Here is a 25,543-nt window from a genome sequence, read left to right as displayed (position 1 = left end):
ACACACAAATCTAAATTAGGTCTAAAGCCAAACCCTGTGAACAATGTTGGTTTTCTTTTAAGTGCTATCTTATTCCAGGACTCCTAATCAAACAAGCCCTGGGCTATCGGAGGGGTAAACATCTGAGAAGCTGCTTGGCAGCCTTTCAACTCTCTGAGCTGCAGCCGTCGGATAAGAGATGCCTGGCAAGCTACACAGATTTAGGAAAATGCTTCAAATTGCTTGAATAAACATCTCTGTTTGTTTTTAATGTAAAAAGAGCTACCCTTTCACCAAACAAATGGATAGCAAATATGGCAGTTGACATACACTCGAAAACTTCAGCCTTCTAAAGAAACAGTAGTGTTACTTGTATTTCCCTTGTCCAATCACAGATAAAAAAAAAAAAAGAATACAAATGACAGAATTTAATGTGAAAAGATGCCATCAGTTAGTGGCACATGCAGGTTGAAAATCAAACGATAATTATTCCTTCTCTTCAAAATCCAGTTCGCACATGATTCGTAACAAGTCTGCTGCTGCACAGTTTGAGTCCTCTCCACTCAGTTTAGAATTCAGTCCAATGCAAAAATCTGGCAAACTTTGCCAGCATTCATGTTGTTATATATTTACTAAATCTGTTAAAGTCTGACAGTTTCCACAACACCGGCGTGACTGGGTGAAGAATCCCATAAAGTTTGGTTAGAGGCCCGTTATTTACACATTCTGAGAGAGGAGTCTGCCTTTCCTGCTGCTTTGGACCCGCTTCCATAACTCTGCCAGTGGAGGAAGTTTCATTTTCTCCTTGTTTTTGCTGTAGACATTAAGGAAGATTCCAAAGACCACCAGTAGGCCTCCCCATACATACCTAAATTAGGAAAAGTAACAGCATGATTATATAATAAACACCATGCATACACCTATAAATAATAAAAAATGAATACCTAAACAATAAAGACAAACTTAGCATAAAGAAAAAAAACAGCAGCAATTTTGATTTACTGTACTAGAATGCTAAACTATGTACACTAAAATTCAGATTATAGTGTTTTTATTGACAAGGATTTGAGGGCTCAGATGCTAGACGACTGAGTCAGAGCATTTCCAAAACAGGAGCTCATGTGGGATGTTCCTGGGATGCAATCATAAGGTTCTAATACTTTTGGTAGGTTCCTGATTACTACATAGCAGTGGACCACTGAAGGGGAGCAAAGGCTGGCCTGTGCAGTCCACAACTGTAGCTCAAATTGCTAAAAACATTACACACACACACACACACACACACACACTCACACACACTCACACACACTCACACACACTCACACACACTCACACACACTCACACACACTCACACACACTCACACACACTCATCTTCTATACCGCTTTATCCTACAGTATATTCAGGGTATCGGGAACCTGGAGCAGGGTACACCCTGGACAGGGAGCCAATCCATCGCAGGGCACACACACTTTCATTCACACACTATGGGCAATTTGGGAAAGCCAATTAGCCTAACCTGCATATCTTTGGAATGTGGGAGGAAACTGGAGTACCTGGAGAACATGCAAACTCCATCCACACAGAGATGGAAATTGAGCCTGGTTGGGAATCACAGAAACACACACTGGGGAAAATAATTATTTAATTCACTTCAGATTTTGTAAGTTTGCCCACTTACAAAGAAATGAAGAGTTTAAATATATTATCATAGGTTTATTGTAAAGTACAGAAACGGAATATCAAGAGAAAAAAAAACAGAAAAAGCACGATACGAATCTTATTTGCCTCATTCAAATGCAAACTAGTTCATAAGTACTGTATTTGATCCACGAACAAACCATTGGTCTATGAACTTAGTACTTGATGGAGAAACCTTTGGTGGCAAGCACATAGGTAAGATAGGTTTCTTGTAGTTGGTTGCCAGGTTTGCACACCTCTCAGGAGGGATTTTGGTCCACTTTTCCTTACACAAGCTTTCTTGCCTGTTGCTTGGCAATTTTAAGTCTCAGCTCCCTCCATGACTTTTCTATAGGATTTAGGTCTATAAACTGGCTAGGTCTCTCTATGACCTTAATGCGCATCTTCTTGAGCCACTACTTTGTTGCATTGGCAATATGTTTTGGGTCATTGTCATGCTGGAAGACCCATCAACCCACCCATCTTCAGAATGTTCTCATCCAAACTTTAACAAAACATGGCCCCGTCCATTGGCCTCTCAATGCGGCAAAATTGCCCTGTAATTTTTATCTCCGTGCTTAACTCTAGAAATGGTGTTCTTAGGGTCATAGCTAGTATTTTTTTCTTCCTCTAAAAATGGCGAGTCAAATTGATGCCAAAGAGGAAACACTGAAGGATTTCAATCCATGGTGGCATAATGTGTTACCAATGATTTGTTTGGTGACTGTGGACCCAACTGCCTTAAGATCATTCACAACCTCATCCTGTGTAGTTTTGGGCTGATCCCTCATTTTCTCATGATTATCATGTAGCATGCTACATTAGCATGTAGCTCCAGACCATATGTCTTTCAAATGTGAATAATCATCCCAGCAGTTGTCTCCTTCTCACTAAGCTTCTAGCTGATGGTCTTGAAGCCCACTTCAGCCTGGTGCAGGTCTTCAGTCTTATCCCTGACGTCCTTTGGCAGCTCTTCGGTCTTGCCCATGTTGGTAAGGTTTGAATAGAAGGTAGAGATTCTGTGTGCCAGGTCGTCTTTTACACACATACCAAGACCATGTTATTAGCACCTTCTTAAATTAATCTGTGTACCACATGAGAACATATGTAGTCTGTTGTTGGTTGGTAGGGAATCAAATACTTATTTTTGGTCATTGAAATGGAACTAAATGTATAGCATTAATATAATGCATAACAATAATGTATAATCTCTGGATTCTTCTCCATCCTTCAAAATAAACCTATGGTTAGATAATTGGATCAGTGGATTTCCAATAAATTAAGTGAAGTGGGGTGTTCCTGGTAGGCAATGCCTAGTAACCAACAAAAGCGGTCTATTTAAGGACAATGGTTAGTAGGCAGGGTCCAAACAGGTATGTATGCTATTAATGACCCCTGTCCACTGCCGAAAGTGCCCACAGCGGGCACGTCATTATCAGAATTGGACCATGCGGAAAGGACAAAAGGTGGCTTGTTCTGGTGAATCTATGTTTTCTTTTTTAAGTCGAGCTGGTGGAGGCAGTGAGATGCTCTGGGCAATGTTCTGCTGGGAAATCTCAAATCCTGACATTCATGTGGATGTTACTTTATTCTTCTGTACCACTTCCCTATACATTGCTGCAAACCTATATACCTAGTTTTAATGCTCTGCACATGCTCCTGAATACTTACTGAAAAGTGAAAGGTTTTGAGAAGAACATAAAAGACAAGATAATCGTCATGGCCTTCCTTCCTGTAGTCACTAAACAAACAAACAAAAACAAACAGTGAAACAAACAAATAACTGTCACGTCATTAAAAAATAAATTCACTAAAACTATTTTTGAGCAGAGCAGACTGCCACATCTCACCTGTGACTGCAACCAGAGCTCCAAAAAGCTTTATCAAAGCCAGAACAAAGGAAATGCCAAAGTACCCCGTCAAAGAAAAAAAGAATGCATAGCCATATGTGGTCACTGGATGCTAATTTAAAAAAGAGAGAGAGAGAGAGAGAGAGAGAGAAAGAGAGACATAAACCTTCATTACAGACAGGAATCTACAAACTTTAATTTAAAAAGTATAAAATTGGTATAAGTAATTAAAATAAGCAATATAAACAAATTCCGAGGAACAGTGTCTATAAGTTAATTAATAATTAATTTATTTAATTTGTATTTATATGGCACTTTTAACAATTGATAATGTCCTATCAGCTATATAACAAAAATGTAGTTATTTAAAAAAAAAATTATAGAGTTACAAATTTAGCTTTATTAATTTATTTCAAACTGGTGGTAATGGTGGCAAGGAAAATCTCCAAAAAAATCTCCAATAGGAAATGCATTTTAGTTAATATGAAGTCAATTCACTTTTTGATTTTTATAACACCCCCCCCCCCCCAAAAAAAAAAAAAAACATTTTGCATTGTTATTTTGTATTATTGTGTACAGTAGAATGGCAAAATACATTTATTTCATTTTAAAACTAACCTAAAATACAATAAAGTGAGTGAAAATTGAAGAGGTCTGAATGTGTTGCAAAGACACAGTGTTGTACAGTTTAACAAAAAGATGTAGAAATGTTTTTGTTCATGATAATTGAAAACTGAAGAGCCAGTTTAACAAATTCAGCCATTAAATTGTCAGGCTGCCCAAATACGTTTTCCTGCCAACTTGCTGGCTAAGTGTGTTTTATTTATTATATGGCACATGCACACGCGAAAGAGAAACCCATTTCACTGCAGTATTAAGAAACAGGATGGTACAAATTATCAGAAATGTTACAGCCTCCCACGCAAATCTGTATTAGTTTGACAAGCTAACATGTTATATTTTATTAGTAAATTTCCAAAACTGGATAAAAAAAATTGTAAGGTGTTCTGTGGCTTGTATTTGTTTAATAAAATGTCCAAAACTGACCTGAGCACAGAAAGCCACGGCAGGTCCCAGCCCTCCCATACACAGAAGTCCTAGCAGGATGTACACAAATCCAATAGAATAGGAATACAAGACCTTAAAAACAAACACGCACAGAGACACAGAAATACAAAGATTAGAATTTAAATCCCAGATTAATGTGTTGTGCTTTTGTGGAAACCCATACTGTGGTAACTTTACCATTTCTGAGTTTGATCCATTGTGCAGCTTCATAGCTTTTTCTTGCACATTTCCAATAGCAGCATCAGCACAAAGCGCCATTGAGATGAGAATAACCCCTGTGAAAATCAGACACATCACAGACAAGTTGTAAAATTGTAAATACTGCTGCATGATAATTATGATAATGATTCTTTTAAGCAATTATAATAATGACACATTTAATTTAGGAAAATAAAAGTGATTGCACATGTTAAATGAAACATTCTGCATTACTATAACATTACATTATTATTACATTATACAGTACACCTTCAATACCTCACATGGATAAATCTTTGAATGAAAAATGAAATGAAAAATAGGATCAAAACTAAAATATGATTTAAGCTCCATTTGTACATGTAATCGTAATTCTCAGATCACTGTTGTTTGTACAGTCCTCTAGTGAATAAAAATTTAACTTTATTCCAGTGTGTTGAGCATGTATAATCAATACACTACCTGTCACATTGAAGTTTGGGGCCACTTTGCTGTCAGCCAGTGTAAACCAGATGAGGCCAAGACTCATGCACAGTGCAGCTATCACGTCTGCAAAATTGTATCGTTTTCCTACAACACAAACCATTACTGTATAAGAGAAATAATATTCAAAAAGGCCACAAATTTTAAACCCAAAACCAGGACCTAGAGGGCTTCAAAGTCTAAACAGGACCTGAAAGTAAACAACGATTATCACAAAACTGTTTGCTCCACAAAGGCCTTTAAAACTGCTTATTATCCATGGACATCAGTGTTCCTTCTAAACTCCCTAAATAAGCAGCTACTGATGCTCCTTGTTAATTATTTGTGCTGTAGTTGGGTCGAAAGACTTGAGGTAAAAGACAAGATCAGAAGCTGTGAGCAGCTACCATGACACTAGCTGCAGGTTGCATGTTTGAACAAGTTCAGCAACAAAGATAGGATTCCTTCATCAGTGCAACAACAAAGAGACAGTAAGTTTGGGAAAACGAATGAGAGGGAAAAAATGTCTTTCTTCCTTTCTTTGATGGCTTCCTCATTCAGGAAAGCAAGAGAGCTGTATGAGGCAAGTTGTGCCTTCTCTACCCCTTCTTTGGTATGGAAAAACAAGTTACAGTAACAGCATTAGAGCAATGCTTTCACAAGCTTGGAGTGATTATAGATTCCAATCCTTCATTTGAAGCACATTTAGATATTATTACCAGGATAACATTCTTTCATCTCAGAAATATTGCCAAAATAAGGAATATATCGTCACTAAACAATACAGAATTCTATCACCTCTATGTTGGACTATAGTAATAAACAAGAATAAGCAAGCTTTAGTTAGTCCAAAATGCAGCGGCCAGATTCCTCACTAGAACCAAAAGATAAGAGCACATCACCCCTATCTTATCAACACTGCATTGGCTCCCAGAGAAATTTTGCATCAATTTAAAAATACTACTTTTGACCTATAAAGCATTCAATGATTTTGCGCCACAGTATCTGAATGAACTGCTATTGTCTTACGATCCGCTACGCCTACTTCAATTAAATGATGCAGGCTGCTTTTCAGTACCGCATATTTCAAAAACTACAGCGGGGGCAGAACAGTTTCTTACAAAGCCCCAAAGTTATGGAATAGCCTTACACAGTCTGTGTTTAAGTCTAGGCTGAAAACCCGTTCCTTTAGCCAAGCATTTTTGTAAATAGATTTGCCTTAGGGGGACTCATGGCCGTAGAGCATTATGGTGATCTAATGTGTTTAGATGCTGTGTTCCCCATTCTTATTGATCACTTAGGTGAAGTACGCTGCACTAAATACAGTACACATTCACCTTGTACATTACCTGACTGCGACCATACCCTACTCATTATCTCTCTCTTCTCATTTATTATCTCTCTGTAGATCTACACATGCCTCTCCTGAGCTGCCAGTGATACAGACCCGCTCTGCACCCTGGACCTGTCCTGATACCACACTTCTGCTGGAGAACTCGTGGCATGGAGGCCCAGTGTGGTCTGTTTGGGATGCGTGTGGTGACTTGGGACGGTTCCACTTTACCATGAAGATGTTCTTGCCCACGGCTGATGCAGACAGCTTTTCGTTGGGGACTCGTGACTGCAGTCAATCAATAGTTGGGACTTGAAGTTCCTACAGTCTACCTGAGCCTCCGATAACGAACTGGACTGCATATTAACTTAAAGTTCAACTAATATATTGAACTTCCAGCAGCCTAACACAGTACGACTGCAAAACAATTCCTGCTATCAGTTATCACCCAAATGAGGATGGGTTCCCTGTTTAGATTCCTCTCGAGGTTTTGTCCTATTGCCACCTCAGAGAGTTTCCCACCATCGCCCTCGGCTTGCTCATCAGGGACAAACAGATAAATTTTATTCATACACATTTTGTCACATTTCATAACATTTCTATATGACAGTGACCAATGACCAAATAAGACAGAGGCTATATTTCTGGCACTCAATTTTCTTCTTTGTTTCTCTGTGGCACCATTTACTTAACCTCATTAGAAAAACTTAATAGTTTAAAGTAAATAAAGATTGTGGCTTTAATAGAAGGAGTGAAAATAATATACTAATAATTAACATTATTAACTGTAAATTAGTAAAAATAATTTTATTTGGAAAAAATTTAATTAGAAATTGGAATCCGTACCCAATTCAAGCAGCCAATATTATTACATAGTAAAACGTCAGTAATTTACAAGAAGGACTTTGCTATAGGTAATATATAATAAAATACAGCTTAGCACAGTAGTACAATATAGTCATGATTAAAAGTTAAGACACATTCATTTAAAATGTGCTTCTGCTTAGATGTCACAAGATTTGTTTCCCCTTTAATAGTCATTTGTGTATAACAATACTGTAAGATTTTTATCACTAAAATTCAACAAATAATGTTTTAATGCAGGTTAACAAAGAATACAGTGAGCAGCAGCAGACATGCGTATTCATTAACACATGTTATTTACCTTGAATGAAAACTCCTCCAATCATAACTGGAATGAGTTTGCAGCATTTAAAGATGACTTGTGTCGGATAGTTCAAGTATCCCAGCGATGTGTTGGAGAGGCCCATGGTCCCGACTGTTAAAAATGCTATCATCATGTATGTCTTCCCTGGGATCCTAAAAAAAAAAAAATAAATAAAAAAAAATTTAAAATAAACAATAATTAAAAAAAAAATTCAGATGTGGTCAAAAGGGTTATATACAGCATCTAGTATGGCCCCATTTTTATATCACATTTGTATTTATATGACTTTTTTTATATTACTTCATAGTAATGTTTTTGATGGTAACATGCTTGTAACCAAGCGATTGACAGGTTGAGACTCGCTATGTAGCTTGACTATATTTAGCATAACTGTCAATTTATCTGTAATGCTTAAACTCTTACAGATATCTTCTAAGTTATTGGTGCTAATGTACACTGATTAGCCAAACTATTACCACCACCTGCTTAATATCTTTGAAGAATGTACGCCCGAAGACCTCTGAAGATGTGCTCTTGTATTGGACATCATGCCATCTATGGCAGATGTTTTAAATCCTCTAAGTGAGACCTCCAGAGACCAGGCTTATTTGTCCAGCACATTTTACAGGCACACTGTGTCTTACACCTTTTTATCAGAACCATAATTTTATCCTTTTTTCAGCAGTTTGCTCTACCGTAGCTTTCCTGTCAGACCAGACCAGCTCCCCATGTTTATTAATAAGCCTTGGACACCCATGCCATATTAACAATATAATCTAATTTATTCACTTCACCTCTGTTATTCAATGTTATGTCCAATCTGTGTATTCATGAATTTCATACGAATTTAATCTTAGTATTAACACAAAGGCAAGCTGGACTTTCTCTTTCTTTCTCTTATTCAATCCCTCTCTATAGTGCTTATCCAGTTCAGGGTAGCAATAAGCCTGGAGCCTGGATGGGGTGCCAATCCATCACAGGGCCCACAAGCACACACGCTCACTCACATACTACAGGCAATTTAGAAATCTGATTAGCCTACCTTTCTTTAGACAGTTGGAAGAAACTAGAGTATCTGGAGGAAACCCACCAAGCATGGGGAGAACATGCACAGACCCAAGGTGGGACTCGAACCCTGACCCTGGAGATGCGAGGCCACATTACTAACAACTATACCACTGTGCCAATATCTCTAGACCTTTACCTTCACATTACTGTGTTTGTTTGCAATGTGCAATAAAAATATTAGCAAGCCTAAGAAACCGCCTTTACCTAATTGGTCGTGTTCCTGCTTCTTTCGTATTAGAAACTGGTGTGTAAAATATCTAAGGTTTGCTGACAAACCTAAATGTAATTAAAAGATTGTCAGCGAGGCTCACAGCAGGCCAGACAAATCGAAATTTAAATATTTGCCTCTACCCTAACTCAAAGGTATCTACAGAATTTTTGTAGGTCATCATTTGCATTAGCATATTTGTTTGTGAGGACCATTTCATCCTTCCGTCAGGTTGCATCTTTATTTCCTACCTCCTCCTCTTGTCCTGAGTAAGCTGCAGCTCTACCAGGCCAAACATGGAATAGAACCCAAACTGGACCAGTGTAAGGTACCAGCCAAAGGGTTTAAAACCCTCTACTGAGAAAATCAGCTCCTGAAAATAGAAGAGACAGAAATTTAAAGAAATTATAAGCCATAATTATAAACCCTATATGGATCTGGTGCATCTTACTTTGGGGTTTTAATATTTTGGCAGCAGATATAACAATTTTCCTGGAGAATATAATTTATAAACTTTATTTAAACTCTTCATGAGTTTATACTTGTGGAAATGCTATATTAAAACATGATGTGATTTTTTTTTTTATCTTGCAAAAGCAGACCTGCAAAAACTTGCAATATACAATGTTGTGAAAAAAATGCCCCTTTGTTTTTGCACATTTGTCACACTTAAATGATTTTAATTATGAAAAGAGTTTTAATATTACACAAAGAGTAATACAAAATGTGAAAAAAAAATTCAATTATTAAGGAAAAAAGGTTACAAAGGTATACAAACCTACCTGGCCCTATTTTAAAAGGTAATTGCCCCCATTCCCTAACCATGAATCAACTATGATTGACCATATTTTTTGGAAAGCTGTGTTCAATTTCAATTGCCACACCAAGGCTTGGTTAATGCCAGACCAGTTGAATTAAGCAAAACCTTTAAAAGAGCCTGTCTGACAAAGTGAAGCACACTAAAAGATAAACAAATCAAGAAATTCAGGAACAAGTCTGGAAAGGGTTATAAAGTTATTTCTAAGCCTTTGGGACTCCAGCAGACCATGGTGTGAGACATTATGCACAAATGGTGAAAACTTGGAACAGTAGTGAACCTTCTCAGGTGTCGCCAGCCTACCAAAATTACTCCAAGAACACAACAACACCTCACCCAGGAGCTAATAAAAAAAGTCTGGACAAAAATGGCATCCATGGGAGAGTTCCACACAAATGCTTGTCTCATATTTGCCAAAAAGATCTTGATAATCTTTATTAAGAATTTTGGGCAAATATTTTGTGGACTAATGAGAAAAGGTTTGTATCTGGCATAAAACTAACACAGCGCTTCATAAAAAGAACAGCATATCAACAGTCAAACATGATGATGGTATTGTGATGGTCTCAGGCTGCTTAGCAGCTTCAGGAACTGAACAACATGCCAGAACCATGAATTCTGTGATCTACCAGAAAATCCTGAATTCCAGCCATCAGCTTGTAACCTCCACCTCAAGTGTACTTGGATTATGCAGCAGGAAAACACACCAGCATGTCTACCACTGAATGGCTTGAAAAATATATAAATTAAGGTTTTGGAGTGGCATAGTCAAAGTCTAAACTTGAATCAGATGGAGAAGCTGTGGCATGACCATAAACAGACTGTTCGTGCTCAAAAACCCTCCAATGTGACTTAACAAAAACAATTCAGCAAAGAAGAGTTAAACGTACTGATAACATTAAGTATTTCATTTTTTTCCTTTTTAAATCCTGCCAGCGTTTAAAACCATGGGCCATCACGCATGACAAAGCTTATCTGACTACCAGCTAATTTATCTCTCCAGAAATTAGAGGATACATCAGTTTTTATTTTATTATATACTATGAATTTACTATTTAATATATACTACTAAAATTTTATTTCAGTAGTGTAGAAATTCCAAACATATTTAAATAAAAACCCATACAAAATGTAATCCATGTACAAGTTTTAAATAAACGTAATTTGATTCATTTACAAGAAGGATCAAAAATTAGATAAAAAAAACCTAAAAATTAGATTTGGCTCCTCTGGTGTTAGAAGTCAAAGGCTCCTAAAGATTTATTTTTGTCTGGAGCCCAGCACTCACTAGCAACTCAGTACACTAATTATCCATCAGCACAATATTAAACAGTAACAGTTCAATGTACAATCTCAAAATCTAGTTTATGTTCAAAATTTATTGTACTGTAAATTTACATCAAACACTTAGTCCTTCCTACAAGATGGTTGAAGTATCTCCTGGAGATTTCCTTGGATTTTAACAAAACACTTTTAGGTTTACACCTCATCAAACCTTGAGGTGGACAGGAGACCAAGGCCTTAATGGGAACAGTTATTGAAACTGTACAGATGGAGATTATAAAGACAAAGTAAGGTAAGAAGTTGTGGTTCACATGCTGATATTTTCTTTGATAATGTTATGTCGGAATAATTGACTCCTCACAACAAATAGCAAACAGGTGATGTAAAATCAACAAAGATATAAAGATGGACTTGAATGATATACAAGCAATTGCTGACATCACCTTGCTTGAAGGTTTGGCACACTGAGTCTTGTAGTGCTTTAGGATGTGCAGAAGCTCTTTGCTGAGAATGATGAGCAATTTTAATTGGCAAGTGCAATTTTAGCTCATCCCTGCCAGCAACAAACCTCTTTTTTCAGAGAGGCCAACAAAATGCAGTAGTAGCATCCCGGTGCACATTCAAATCCTTTCTACTCTAGGATTTTTGCCACAGGCTGTTTTTATCGAAATTTGGAGGCAGGTCTGGCACTTCCCAACCAGCCATGAGCTGAATAACAATGCAAGTCTTACATCCATTCATATCGCTCAGACTGTAATAAATTTTATTTGCAAACAGCGCATCAGAATGAAAAACAATAATAAGGGATTTAACATGATTCAAGTTTTTAAAAATTTTTTATGTAACTGGCACAATAGATTGTACACACATAACCATGAAGTTGTTTACCACATATGGAAACTTAGTAGTTTTATCTACATGTAATTGTCCATGGGCAACCAGAGGTGAAATTATGCAGGTGTAATAATAATTTTGTTCCTTGTGTACTGGCACTACTTAGACAGAATTAAAACTTGTTCTATGCATAAAAATTTATTTTGTAAACATCTTACAAGTAAGAAATATGCTCCATGTATTATAAATTAATGTGGACAAAAACAGACATACAAGTGCTGGTGGATGTACAGAAATTTGTACCTGAAGGTAGCCATAGATGAGGTAAAAGACAAACACTCCGGTCACACAGATGAAGAACTGTGTGGGAGTGTTGAAACCGCTCAGGTTCACCCCTAAAACTCGGAGCTCCTCTATGGATTTGATGTGCGGGGACATCGCCTCTGTGGAGGAGGGTATCGAGATGGAGATGTGCTTTCGGGAGTTATAGTTGATTAAGCTGAATTTGGAACTCATTGTGTCTGTAGCCTCCTGTGGATTTACAAATGATATCATCAACATCATGACATGTCCTTAATATACAAAGGACTACATTATTGTTTTGGGGTCATTTGCGATGTGGGCAAAATGTAATAATCTAAATGATAGCTAAAATATAAAAGACTAAACGAACATTGCACTATAAACGTGCTGTGGAAATATGGTGGTTTCAGGTATGACTGGCCATGTGCAATACGCTAATGCAAATATGTTTTTTTCTCTCGCTCTGATTAGACAGTTTCGACTAACGAAGAGCAACTCACATGACCAAAAGTATCAAGAAGTAATTAATTTGGTGGTGACTTACTATTACTCATATTACATAACGTGGAAAGGAGGGGGGGGGGGGGTGTCAGTGTACTGAAATCTATTAGGTGAATTTAATACAATTCTCTGTCATATGGTGTCAAATGTCCCAGGTCATCTAAACCAATTATACACACTAGTAGATTTCGGATTGGCTTGGACTTGTGTGAGGGATGGCCTTACTTCTGTAATGGTATTCAAAACCGCTCTCTCTGGCTGGCTGGAAATTAAAGCTTACCTGAACTAAAGACAGTTGGCAAATTCGTGTCGATTCGTGGAAAGCATCAGAGGACTGAAACGCGCCCCTGCTCGCAGATTATCAAGTGGCCTGTTAAAGAAGCTGAAAAGCCAGCCATGACCACTAACTACAATGTCCAAACATCATCAGGTTATTCATTCAACAAAATCCCGAAGAGACAGCTCGGTATTGGATGGGTGACGTTACACAAAGCTGATGCGCGTGCCACCTCATCATATGTCAAAAGAAACATTTAGCAGAAGCAGTGAAGCAAGCTCGAAGCTAACTGGCTATAAGGATACATCAAACTTCCGGGGTAGAAAGCAGCAGGTTAGCTCTGTCGCTGCCGTTTTTACACCGGTTTAGTCACTAACTCAAATTCTCTTCATTCATTCTACAGTCTTGCTGTAATACTTCATGTTTTAGATCCTCATCTCCATAGCACATGAACACCGACTCGGTGCTAAACGCAGTTCTCTTCCTGCTACAGCAACATCCCGGCAGCGCTGTACGCATGCGCAGTCGCAAGCCAACAACTTCCTGTAAAGGCGGAACTCAGGTCGTTGACGTACCACGCTCACGTTCACGCTGCTTAACCTCGGGGTGTGTTCTAATGACCACAATGTAACATTTAAATGTTATACTCAAATGTTACTTAACGAACACACGCTTTGTTATTAACATTCTGTACCGACCCCGGGTTTCAAATCCGAAAACCCTGGGTAAACGCGGAAATAGAAGATCATCTCATGAGATTATAAACCACCTTACTGTTACTGTACATCTTTCCTTACTGCTATACAACTAACTTAATCTAAGATTGTGTTGCCATTTTCATACCTCTATTATTTCCTCAGGTGATTCCATTGAACTCTTTCTCCTATGTTATGATGTTCCTACACATCTTCAGTTTGGACTCTGTTGCATATGTGCTCAAAAATGTAAAACCTGTTTGTCCAGTCCACCTTGACTGGTGTCAATGTGCAAAACTCTTTTGCTTTATCCTTTTTCCTGAGCCACGCAAAGAAACGTATAGACCATAGTGTCTGCTGTTGCAGATTTTACTGATTGAAGGCTGACATACAGTATAAGGCCTGATCCTCTAATAGTGACCGATTACCAGTGTAAGGCAGAAGGTCTCTCTATCTGGCCATTCATTTCCCCTTACATCCACGGTAGATGACAGGACTCTGCTCCATCCTTGGCGAGAGGTTAATTCACTCACGGATGGCATTATTCCCTCCCAGCCCCTTTCCCAATATAAAAATTCAGAGTGGACAGCCTCATCCCTCATCCATCTCAGATTTGATTGGAGTGGTATTGCCTCCTGTCCCGCTGAGCCTGTCTGCCACTATGGCCCAGCTTTATGACACTAAATAGCCCTGGCTACAATTTTTCCATCTATCCAAAAAATACTCTTAATAACTCATTGCATTCAATGAGAGCTGTCACTCTTTGTGCCCTGCCACGGACAACCTCGTCAGCCGGATGTTTACGGGGTCACTGAGATACAGGCCCTGAAATGCCCAGAATGCAGGGGGTTAATTAATATTGGTGAATTTACTGTTCTTTCTTGGCCAGCCTGTTCAATGAATCATAGTCCCAGAGAGACACCTGTACCATATTTATGGCCTACTAATAGTATTCAGCAATGCACAGAGCTGTTTATATGCACACAGCACTTTTCCTACCTAACTTTGAAAGCTAGCTGATTTATCAACAGCAATGAATTTGTGGAACATTTTACCTTTTTTTCTGCCCCCTATCATATGAGATAGTAAATAATGAAATGAATATTTATTGATTATTCAGAAAGGTATGCATTCTTGTAATGGCAGTGCCGCTGAACACATGGTCCTGATAAATAAAACATTTAATGTGGAGGGAAATACAAGGGCTTCAGAAGCAGGTCAGTCTGGATCCAATAAGGCCTGTTGCATGGTGAATAAGGCAGAACTCTAAATCTCTTGGGATGGATGAATGGTCCACTGATTATGTGAAGGGATCTGATTAGAATTCATATCTCCATATCTGTACAGTCACAAGGGATGTGTCGCTGCCGAAAGAACGCCAGAATTAAAAAGCAGCATAAAAACAACATTTCTGGTTATGTATCTGCTTTATTCTAGTAGTTTAAATGGGAAAATCATGATTTGTGTTGTTGAATCTAGACATTGCTAAATATTCTTTAACCTGTACTATAGGTCAGTTAATGGTAGAAATAAGTGTTTCGGGGTTTGTAGCTATTGTATCTTACAACATGTCTTTGTACTATGAGAGGAAACCGGTGTACCTGGAAGGAACCCGGAGGGCATGGGAAGACCATGCAAACTCCACACAGACCAAAGGCAATATTCAAGCCTTCAACCCTGAAGGTGCAAAGCTACAATGCTAACCACTAAGCCACCATGCCGCCTTGGTGCATGCCTTTTATAATAAAAGTGTGGGTGGGTATTTACTTCTTGCATGTCTGTAAATAATTGGGCATGGTGCACACTTAATGCAGGCCATAGCTAAATTAACATTATCCCTTCAGTGAAATATGATGATAGCTGTATCATGCTCTGGGGATGCTTTTGTTTTTTTCCAAAATTGAAGGGAGAATGGATGGAGCAAAATTCATGGAGATAAACCATACACAGCTCACCAGATCAACACATACACAGGAAAAAAAAAACATAAAAACAAAAACTCAGGGGAAGACACAAGGCCCAAACAAAACTAAAGTGTTACAGTGGGCAAGTCAAAACCCAGATTAAAATCCCATCCAGAATAATCTGGATAACTAGAATAAACTGGTAGGAATTTTCCCCCAAACAGATGTAAAGCTGTTACTGCAGAAAAATGTGGAGGAACCAGGAGACCTGTGATGGTTGAATGTCTAGCATGCAGTATCTTTCAATAATTTTTTTATGATCTGTGATAGTAATACATTTAAAGGAGCATTTTGGTTTGAAATAAAAATACATGCTTGGTGTTTGTCAACAATTTGTGTGTCATTTGTAACTAGATAAATCGGATGACTTTTAAGTGGCTGTGAAGTTCTGCAACTCATTGTATGAATTGTAGGAGTACACTGTTTATCATAATTAGCTAATCACGTTCCAATATACATATCCTAGAAAGCAGACTCTTATACTTCTCAAAGCACATCATCAGCATAAGGACTTTTCCCGGAGACAAGTTTATTTTGCATTAGTAGTGAAATTGGCCCATAGTCCTTAGTGCTCTCTCTCTTTTTCTCTTTCAAAATCATAGTCCCACCTTTAAAATTGAAAATACCAGAGGAAAAATTACACTGACAGCCCTTTCAAGAAATAATCTTCAAATTTATTTGTCATATAAAGGTTATGTCTCCTAATATCAAGGGGAGGGATCTTCTCCAGAGGCTCCCTTTAATGTTGGCCAATCTCATATTAAATTGGGGCTTCCTTAATAAGGCATTTGTGGGTGCTGTTATCCCGGGCTAAAAGGCCGTTTCTGTTGTCCTTTTCCTGCTGCATGAAAACAGATGGTATCTTTGCTATATTACTCCTCTAAGAGCTCATATCCTCCCTCATGTTATTTTCTTTGATCTGCGAGACTGCACCCACCCCCTCGACTTTCTCTCTCTCATTCTCTCTCTTTCTCGTTCTCTCTGCTATTTGAGGCCTGAACTCACTTGAACAGGAAAGCTTGGCCTTGTTTATATACGAGCTTTCTCTCAGATGGACTCTCTTGACCCAATGTATATTTTATATCTTTTTGATTAAAAGAAAGGATGACAGCACATCTCACACAACACTTCGTCAAGGTTTCTGACATTTCTGAAGTCATATAGGACATTTCTGTAGTCATGAGATATATGTTGTTGCAATTTTGTGGAATGTTAATAATATTTTTATTGCACTGGATTACTGCGTCAACATCCTAATTGGATCAGAATTTGTGTAATTTTTTACTTTTTTAACAAAAAGTGGATACGAAAATATTAAAACTTTTACTAAATCAATGCTTTTGATTTATTATTGAAAGACACATGAAAATGTAATTTTGATAGTTTACACTAACTCATTTACCCATTTTCACAATCCATTCATCCATCTAGGAACATCTGTAGTGCAACTAGGGACTGTGAAGACCAGTAATGACCATTATGTTTATTCACATTTTTACAACTGTGGTAGGACCTTTGGTCAACATTCACACATGCGTTTACACATTACGGGCAGTTTGGGACCGCATTTAGCCTAATCTGCATGTCCTTGAACATTGGACATTCAAACTCTATGCACACTTCAATGCAAACGCTTCAAATTTGTCCTGTGCAGTATATTTTCATTACAATTTTAATGGACATGAAGTAACATGAAGCAAATAAAAAAAAAATCACAACAATAAAACATTCACTGATGAGCAGTAATGAGGACATTTGTGCTGAATAGACAAAATTAGGTTTCCTTTCATTTTTTAACTTCAGATTTTTCTGTGGTGTATATTGTTCTATTCTTTTATACTTACATTTTCAAAGCTTGTCTGTTTACTTTCTATTATATTGCACATTGACATTTTTCTTTTCAGGTGTATAATACACACCTTATATGGTTTATAATACACACTAATTTGTACTACATCCTATATGAAACAAGATATTCTTCAGAAGAAATACATGTTGTGTACCTAAGCATCAACTCTTTTGATTTATTTATGTTTTCAGAGCAGCCAGGAGAGGGAAGCATACCACCATTTGAGTGTGTTAAGTGGTGTAGGCAACTGGCCATGCAATTGAATGTGTGGACTGTGATTAATTATTTTCATCTTTATCAGGTCATTTACTAGAGTGATTACAGTAACTAGTTGGATGTCTGAAAATAGTTTTATATTATACACATACAGTACATATTAAACAGACATCTGGAAGGAATTAACGGATCAGATGCTTTATTTTAAAGGGCTAAAGCAGGAAAAGAAGGGAATGTGATTCATTGTTTTTTTTTTATTCTTACATTTTTAATATCATTTTAACAATTTGCATATAACTGATGTGATCTATCTCTATTTAATTTTTTAACCTGATTATATAGTTTATGAGAGTTTAAATATGCCTGACATTTCTTTAAATTCATTTAAAACAACTTTTTTTTTTTTAGAAATATAAAACTATAACAAATGTTACTTTATTTTTTCTTTATTCAAATATAAATGAAGTGCATGTGGGAAGCAGGTTCCAGAGATCACCTCACATAATGACACATTCTAAAACGCCCCACAGGCAGTTTGTTTTTCTCTGCCCTGGGGTGACAGAGAAAAAGCACAGCTGCATGATGTCAGAAATCTTTAATGTGGGTTTGAATGATTGGCACTGCGTTGGCATTGGGTAGGGGGTAAGATATTGGTGGTGATGGGGGGGGGCACATTTGGGTACCAGTCATCTCCACAGTTTGCATGATAGTGTGGGGCGGATCTCTGGGGGGCCAATGGCACACCTCAAATCCTCTCTGAGGGCCTCTCTTCTCATAAAAGGAGTGAAACGGATCATGTGGTCAGGAAGGCGAAATGAAAGAAAGAAAATGAAATTACAGAGCTCAGTGGCTGCACAAATCATGCATATAATGTTTTATGGCATGCCAAAAAGAATTCAACACCTGTGCTTCACCGGAGCTGTTATTGCATATGAATCACCAGATTTAGAAGAGGTGTTTTTCTTGGCAAAGGCAGGTAGGGGCAAGAAGTGCAGGAGAGGAAAAAAGAACAAGAGATGTCTTGGGTGGGATTCATGAATTCCTGGCCTGTAACCAGTGTGCATTATAATTTAGCATAGCAGGTGGCCACACGGCAGCTTTATTTGCGCTGGTTATTACTCTGTTTGTTTACCTTGCTGAGGTTTTATGAAATATTTCACAGATTGTTCAATGAACAGAGTCATTGCTTGCCTCTCAGATTCTTGACACTAATGAGTTTTAATTAAATGTGGCTGTCATGGCTTCACAGCTCAACATGCATGAGAAGCCATATTCTTTCTGAGATTTTATTGCTGGAACAAATTTTAGATTGCATGTCTCTGTAATAACAATCACCCCAGAAAACTAAAACCACGGCAGTTGTTGCTTCTCAGCTAAGTTTGCTTGAGAAAACACTTTTGACTAAATTGTTCTTAGTTGGTTAAGTACCAGAGACATCCGCCAAAAGGAAATTGATCGAATCTGGAAGGCCTTAACCTTTCAAAGTTTTGCCATGCATACCAGAGATGAACCAAATTCCAAAGAGCTTCCTGTAAATCAGATAATTTTATTATAGAAACTGTCTCAGAGTAACCATCCAATTTTCATTGATTAGTTATTTGAAGGAAGAACTGGTAATATAATCACAGGTAATGATTTATTTTACCTCCGGCATTTTAAAAAAAGTCTAACATATGTGCATTTATATTCTCTCTCTCTCTCTCTCTGTCTCTCTCTCTTTTTCTCTCTTGCTCTCCCGCTATCACTCTGTCTTTCCACATTGGCACGGAGTGTAAAATTACATATAGTTTAATATATCTGCCAAGCAACCTTAAACAAGCATCCTCAGTCCGTGAGGTGATTTGTCTTCCCTAGCCATTACTCTGTTGTACATCTTGATAGCCGTGGATTGCTCGCAGCCATGTTTAAGCATTAAATAGTGTATTATTATTTCACATAAATCAAGCAGGGTGTAGGGGGAATTCATAAATTTTACATTTTACACAGACAGTATTTTAAAGTCTTCTGCATGGTGGGGCATCAGTGTAGAAAGCTCTTCTACTGACTCACACACAGTCATGAACAGGACAAATATTCAAAATATTACAGCCTGTAAATACATGTCCTAACCACTTTTGTGTAAATTAAATCGAATAAAGTGCACTGCTACCTTACTGCTGCACTCTGAAGCTATGCAGCTGTGTCTGAGCTTATAGTAGTCTGCAGTGCTAAACAACAGAAAAAACATTATTATCTCTGACACTGAAAAATCCCAGCAGTCCTTTAGCTCTCACTGACTTGGTGCGGGTTTCAGAGACATTTAAATTCAGTTGCATTATGATTTTGGAGAAGTGAAGTCCACTTCTTTTTCAGCTCATTTTGTCAAAAACAATTCCACTCTGAAACTGAAAAATTTTATTGCAATTATTCACATAAAACTTACATGTGTAACATATTTTGCGTGATAACATCTTTTTTTATACACAAACAATTAAGAACAAATGATTGGCATGATTTTATATAAACTTGTTGGACAATAAACATCAAGCAATTTTATTTAAAAACCATACATGCTGCTACTGAAAGCTGATACACATAACTATGCTAAATTCACAATTGATTACACTTTAATTAACACAGCAGTCTCTTCGCTGTGAGAAAATATATCCAGTGTTCACATAATGAAAACATTTTTAAAATAGTTTTTTTTCTTAATAGTCCATATCATTTTAAGAAACTGATTCCGTGACACTTTTATTTTATTCAAAGTTTAAAATTGCTCTACTGACAGTATATTTAATTATCAATTAAGTGTAGAAATTTTTCACTAAAAATAGTGGTATTATATATATATATACATTTTATTTTTATTATTATTTTTTTTTTTTACTTTCCTAAGCACAGATTCAGAAAGAGCTTTATTGGCAAGTATGTTTGCACATTTGAGAAATTTGTTTTGGTAACATAAGCTTCCAGAATATATATATATTTTTTTACTAAGACTAATAATACTGTGGGGTATTATTAAATATTAAACCCAAATCATTAAACTTAAAAAAAGAAAAAGAAAATAACTTTACATTTTCCTCACTGCTATTTTGCTTATTGTTCTTTTTATATAATACAGTATGTAAACTGTCTCTATCTATCTATCTATCTATCTATCTATCTATCTATCTATCTATCTATCTATCTATCTATCTATCTATCTATCTATCTATCTATCTATCTATGTCTGTCTCTTTAAGAATGAACACTAAAAGTGATGTGGTTTTTCTCAACATAACAGGCTTTCTAATTTCTATAATTCTGTTTAAATTTATATTCCTATTATATGACTGATGCTTAATAAAATGTCTTTTTTTTTTTTAAAGAAATTTTATTCCCTAACTACATGACCTGCAACTTATTTGCACAAAGTCCAGGGAGATCGCTGAGTGGAAATGAGTTTTGTGTCTTCTTTTGTTAAACACTGTTTTTATTGTGAATAATGGAGATCAAAAAACAATGTTTAAATATTTTTTTATGATTCAATTGCAATAAAAAAAGGTTACTGATTCTTACACTTGATATTCACTCTATTCTAATATGTTTCAAATTATATAAATTATATAGTTTTAGACTCCAAAATGAGTGCAAATTCTAATAAAAAGCAAGAATTTTTTGGGGGGGGGTTATTTTCTGTTAAAGCAGAATGTGTACAAATTGTTTTTTCTCTTTTAATAGGTTTTAACTTTTTATTTTTCTCATGAACATCTTGTGGTAGGAATGTGTAATTATAGTGTGAGAGTAAGAGGAGTGGCTGCTTTGACAGGCTTAGGTGAAGCAGCTCTTTGAAGCCTAAGTTCAGGTTGTTGAGCTGCTTCATTGGAATCCAATATGCTGAGACTGCCATGATTAATAGTTTGTGGTGTACCACTTCTAACGCCTGTATGATAGATGAGCTATTGAATATCGCTAATGGTCTTTTATACACCCATGTGCACATACTCTCTCACTCACTCTCTCTATCTCTCTCTCACACACACACACACACACACACACACACACACACACACAGAGAGAGAGAATAAAATTCGCAAACTGTTAGAAAGCATTTATAATTTTAAATACAAATAGTCAAAAAAAATAGTCAAAAAAAGGAAACACAATTTAGGATATTTTACAAAATATAATACGTTACTAGCACTTTAAATTAACCCATGAAAACACTCTCACACACACACACACACACACACAATATGCAATAGCAAGAAAACAACAAAATTTTCATGGTCTCACATTTTTTAATAACACACACACACAAACACACACACACACACACACACACACACACACACACACACACACAAACATTCGTGTAAGCCAGCATTAAGTGGTTTCTCCTTACTCTTATCTGCCTCTTCCTTTTTGCCCCATGGTGAAACACTCCTTGGCATGCATGATCTCATTTGTGGCTGATTTCCTTTACTCCAAGCTGGATTATGAGATGTTTCCAATTTCCAGACCTTTCTCTAGCCTTATGAGTGATGCCATGCGTGCGTCGTACACAGTTAAGTACACTAACATATCGGTGAGTTCTGGTTTGCAGTGTCTAGGCTAAGAGGCATGAGCTTTGTGGAAAATAAGTGTGTGCTGAAAAGAGCAGGAAATGGTTATATCTGTTTTGTTGTTAGGACATATCTTCGAACAGTAGAGGTCAGAGGAGATTATTTAAAGCATGATAATGAATGATGAAAACATGATGTTTGTGCATGTTTGTGTGTGTGTGTGTGTCCGTATACAGTATTGTACAAAAGTCTTAAGCCGTCTCTCATTACTTTATATTTGGCTTACAAAGAGACAAACTTTAGTTTTAAGAAATAGTTCTCCAGGCTATTTTTATCAAAGCTTTTGACTCTGATTTTTAGTCCACTCCCTGTACCTGAACAGTTAGAATATTTTTGTTTGTTTGTTTGTTGTCACACAATGACAAATCATTTAAGCATAAAAAAAATCTAACTTAAGGGATAAACCAGTCAGGTGCAGATGATGATCAGGCCGGTGATTAGTATACTTATGATGCTGAGTGGTTGGAACAGACGAATGGGGAAATGAGGTTGCTGCTGTGGTAAAATACAACAAAATTTTACCTTTAGGCATTTTTTAGCTTTTCTCCCCCCAATTTCTTTAATTTAATCTACATAAATTATTTTAATTTAATATAATGAAATGAGGACTTTTGCACAGTAATGTACACACACATCATATACTATATATACAGTATGATAGTGGTAGTGAAAGTGATAGTGGTAGTTTGGATTTTTTTTTTTTTTCTGAATATAAATATGAATAATTTACCTTTAATTAAATTAAAGGAAAATGCTTTTCTGGTCAAAATGTTGAAAGGTAATTTTATTAGAATTCATTTTTGTCATTGTGTATCATAACATACAGTCTATCCCTCAGTGAAATCACCTTAAAATGTAATAAATAAGAGTAATAATAGTATTAAACATAGTATTTTCCTGTATAGTTGGGGCATATTGTGAAACAGCACATTCATTATTAGTACATTTTAGTACCAAGACCATTAGGAAGTTAAAGGTAAAAGATTAGGACATGGGCTATTTGAGGAAATCCATCTGTTTATCTTACAGTAATTTAAGAAAATTCAAGAAAGCCCGAAATGCTTCTAGCGTAAGCCATGAAGCTTAAATAAGCAATTGGGAATAGTAAGGTCATATCCTGGTTGGTTCTTTGTTTATGGTCTTGCTTTAAAAAAAAAAAAAAGCTTTGGTCTTGATTAAAGGTTTAACTCAGAAGAATTGATAAGCAACCTTTGAGTTGTGTAAAGAGAAAGTGCGTCATTATAAAATGTACTAAACAGGACACTAATAATCTTGTTAGCATGTTATTGCATTATGCTCCAAAGCAACACAACTGAAGCTGTTCAATGCAAACAGGAATAACTTTTAAACCAGTGCCCAAAAGAAATCATTTCCCTTCTGAAATTACTGGAAATCTTTGGAAACACAAATAGATTTGATTTTCAGCTTCAATTTACTCATAGATGTTTTAAACAACTTTGAATATGGCACTTTAGTGGCAGACCTGATAAGTTTTCTCTTTTTTTAAAATTGCTTATGTGATTAGATATTCAGAGCATTTACTGGTTAAACAATCAGTCTAACAGGGTACAGGGTATCATGGGCAACAAGGAAACCATTCCAAAAAAAACTTCCAAAATTTGCGATCACTAAATAAAAATTGTTGAAACAAAAAATTTTTTTTTTTTTTTTTATTTAGTTAAAAAAAAATGCAAAAATTTTTGAATTTGTTGAAAACATCAAAATGTAAATATTTGGAAATAAATACTGAAATTCTCATCTATTATTTCGTATAGTTCCCCTTAAACTCAAATGTTTTTACTACAGAACAAAAATACACTTTAAAAAGATTTGTCATCAACATATTTACAATATGTTGATGACAAACTTTCCACTTGAGTGAAATATGTAGGTTGAACAAAAATAAATAATGTTAGCTCAAGAAAAAAACTCATTTAATAGAATTATATAAATGTACGCATATAATGTTTAATTAAATGTATCAACATATAAATGCTACACAATGCCAATTTTTTTTTTGAGTACTGAGGAATTGACTTTGTCCAATATCATTCCAAAAATAATTTTTTATTTCACTGAAATGAAATACCATTCAAGCCCTAATTGTATTTCACTGATAAAATGTTTAATGTACACTTTTACATTGAAATATTTTTTAAGGTTGTTTTTTTGCGTTATTATTATTATTATTATTATTATTATTATTATTATTATTATTATACACCACACACATACACACACCACTCCAAAATGTAAATCAGGCAACCGAGTCAGACGGTTGGTCTTAGTACTCTTGTACTCTCTTGTACTCTCTCTCTCTCTCTCTCTCTCTCTCTCTCTCTCTCTCTAACAGTTCAGGTGATCTCATTGCTATGATGCTTTTGGGGAAGGGTCTGCTGACTGTGAAGAAGTTTATGAAGGTGATAGATGTGTGTCTGCTGGCTCAGGGGCCTTGTTTGACTACCCTTGTAATTGAAGACTACCTTTTGTTCTCTGGGGATTTTTTTCTTCATATAGTAGCTTCAAAAAATGAGAAAGGAATGGTCAGAATAGACCCCAAAAATTATTTCAGTACTATTCTTATTGTAGGAAAAATTCTAATCAGTCGCAGATCCTTTCCTGCTTGGTTAGCGTGACCATAACCAATTCCAACTGATCTCAGATTTACTTCCTCTTTTACTTGAGAAGCAAGTGGACAGAGAGAGAGAGAGAGAGAGAGAGAGAGAGAGAGAGAGAGAGAGAGAGAGAGAGAGAGAGAGAGAGAAAGAGAGAGAGAGAAAGATGGCAAAGGAGATATAACATTTTTCTGGACAAACTAAACTTGCATGTGTTCCAAATAAAAGAACTTAGTCAAAACAGTACATGAATAATTATACAATTGTTAAAGAAGTATAACAATATATGGTATAACATATAATGTCAAATCTATCACAGTATCACAGTTGTGTGATGTGATTTATTATAAGAATATTATCAAAGTCAAGTTTATCTTTACTTGTTTTTATATTTCTGTTTTTGGAATAAGAAAAAAAACACTGACAACAACAACAACAACAACAACAACAATATGGTTAGATAGATAGATAGATAGATAGATAGATAGATAGATAGATAGATAGATCTGCAAATAACATTAAAATAAAAATTAAAAAATTATTTATTTGATTTTTCACTCAAATTGTAGATAGATTGTAGATTGT

The 25,543-nt window shown here is 36.2% G+C and overlaps 1 protein-coding gene across 1 annotated transcript; it reads right to left on the bottom strand.

Moving 5' to 3' along the window:
* Positions 1–218: 218 nt before the first annotated feature.
* slc35b3 (solute carrier family 35 member B3) lies at positions 219–13,528 on the bottom strand. Its single transcript, XM_053488363.1, has 11 exons — positions 13,336–13,528; positions 13,034–13,100; positions 12,253–12,480; positions 9,266–9,387; positions 7,736–7,890; positions 5,238–5,345; positions 4,755–4,852; positions 4,557–4,649; positions 3,510–3,621; positions 3,331–3,400; positions 219–847 (listed from the first exon to the last, which is right to left on the bottom strand). Coding segments are annotated over exons 1-11 (1,206 nt in total). The 5' UTR covers positions 13,338–13,528; the 3' UTR covers positions 219–696.
* Between the last annotated feature and the right edge of the window lie 12,015 nt (positions 13,529–25,543).

This window comes from Clarias gariepinus, chromosome 26 (assembly GCF_024256425.1).
Source record: "Clarias gariepinus isolate MV-2021 ecotype Netherlands chromosome 26, CGAR_prim_01v2, whole genome shotgun sequence".
In the NCBI taxonomy this organism is placed as follows: Eukaryota; Metazoa; Chordata; class Actinopteri; order Siluriformes; family Clariidae; genus Clarias; species Clarias gariepinus.
This window is presented reverse-complemented; position numbering and strand designations above follow the sequence as displayed.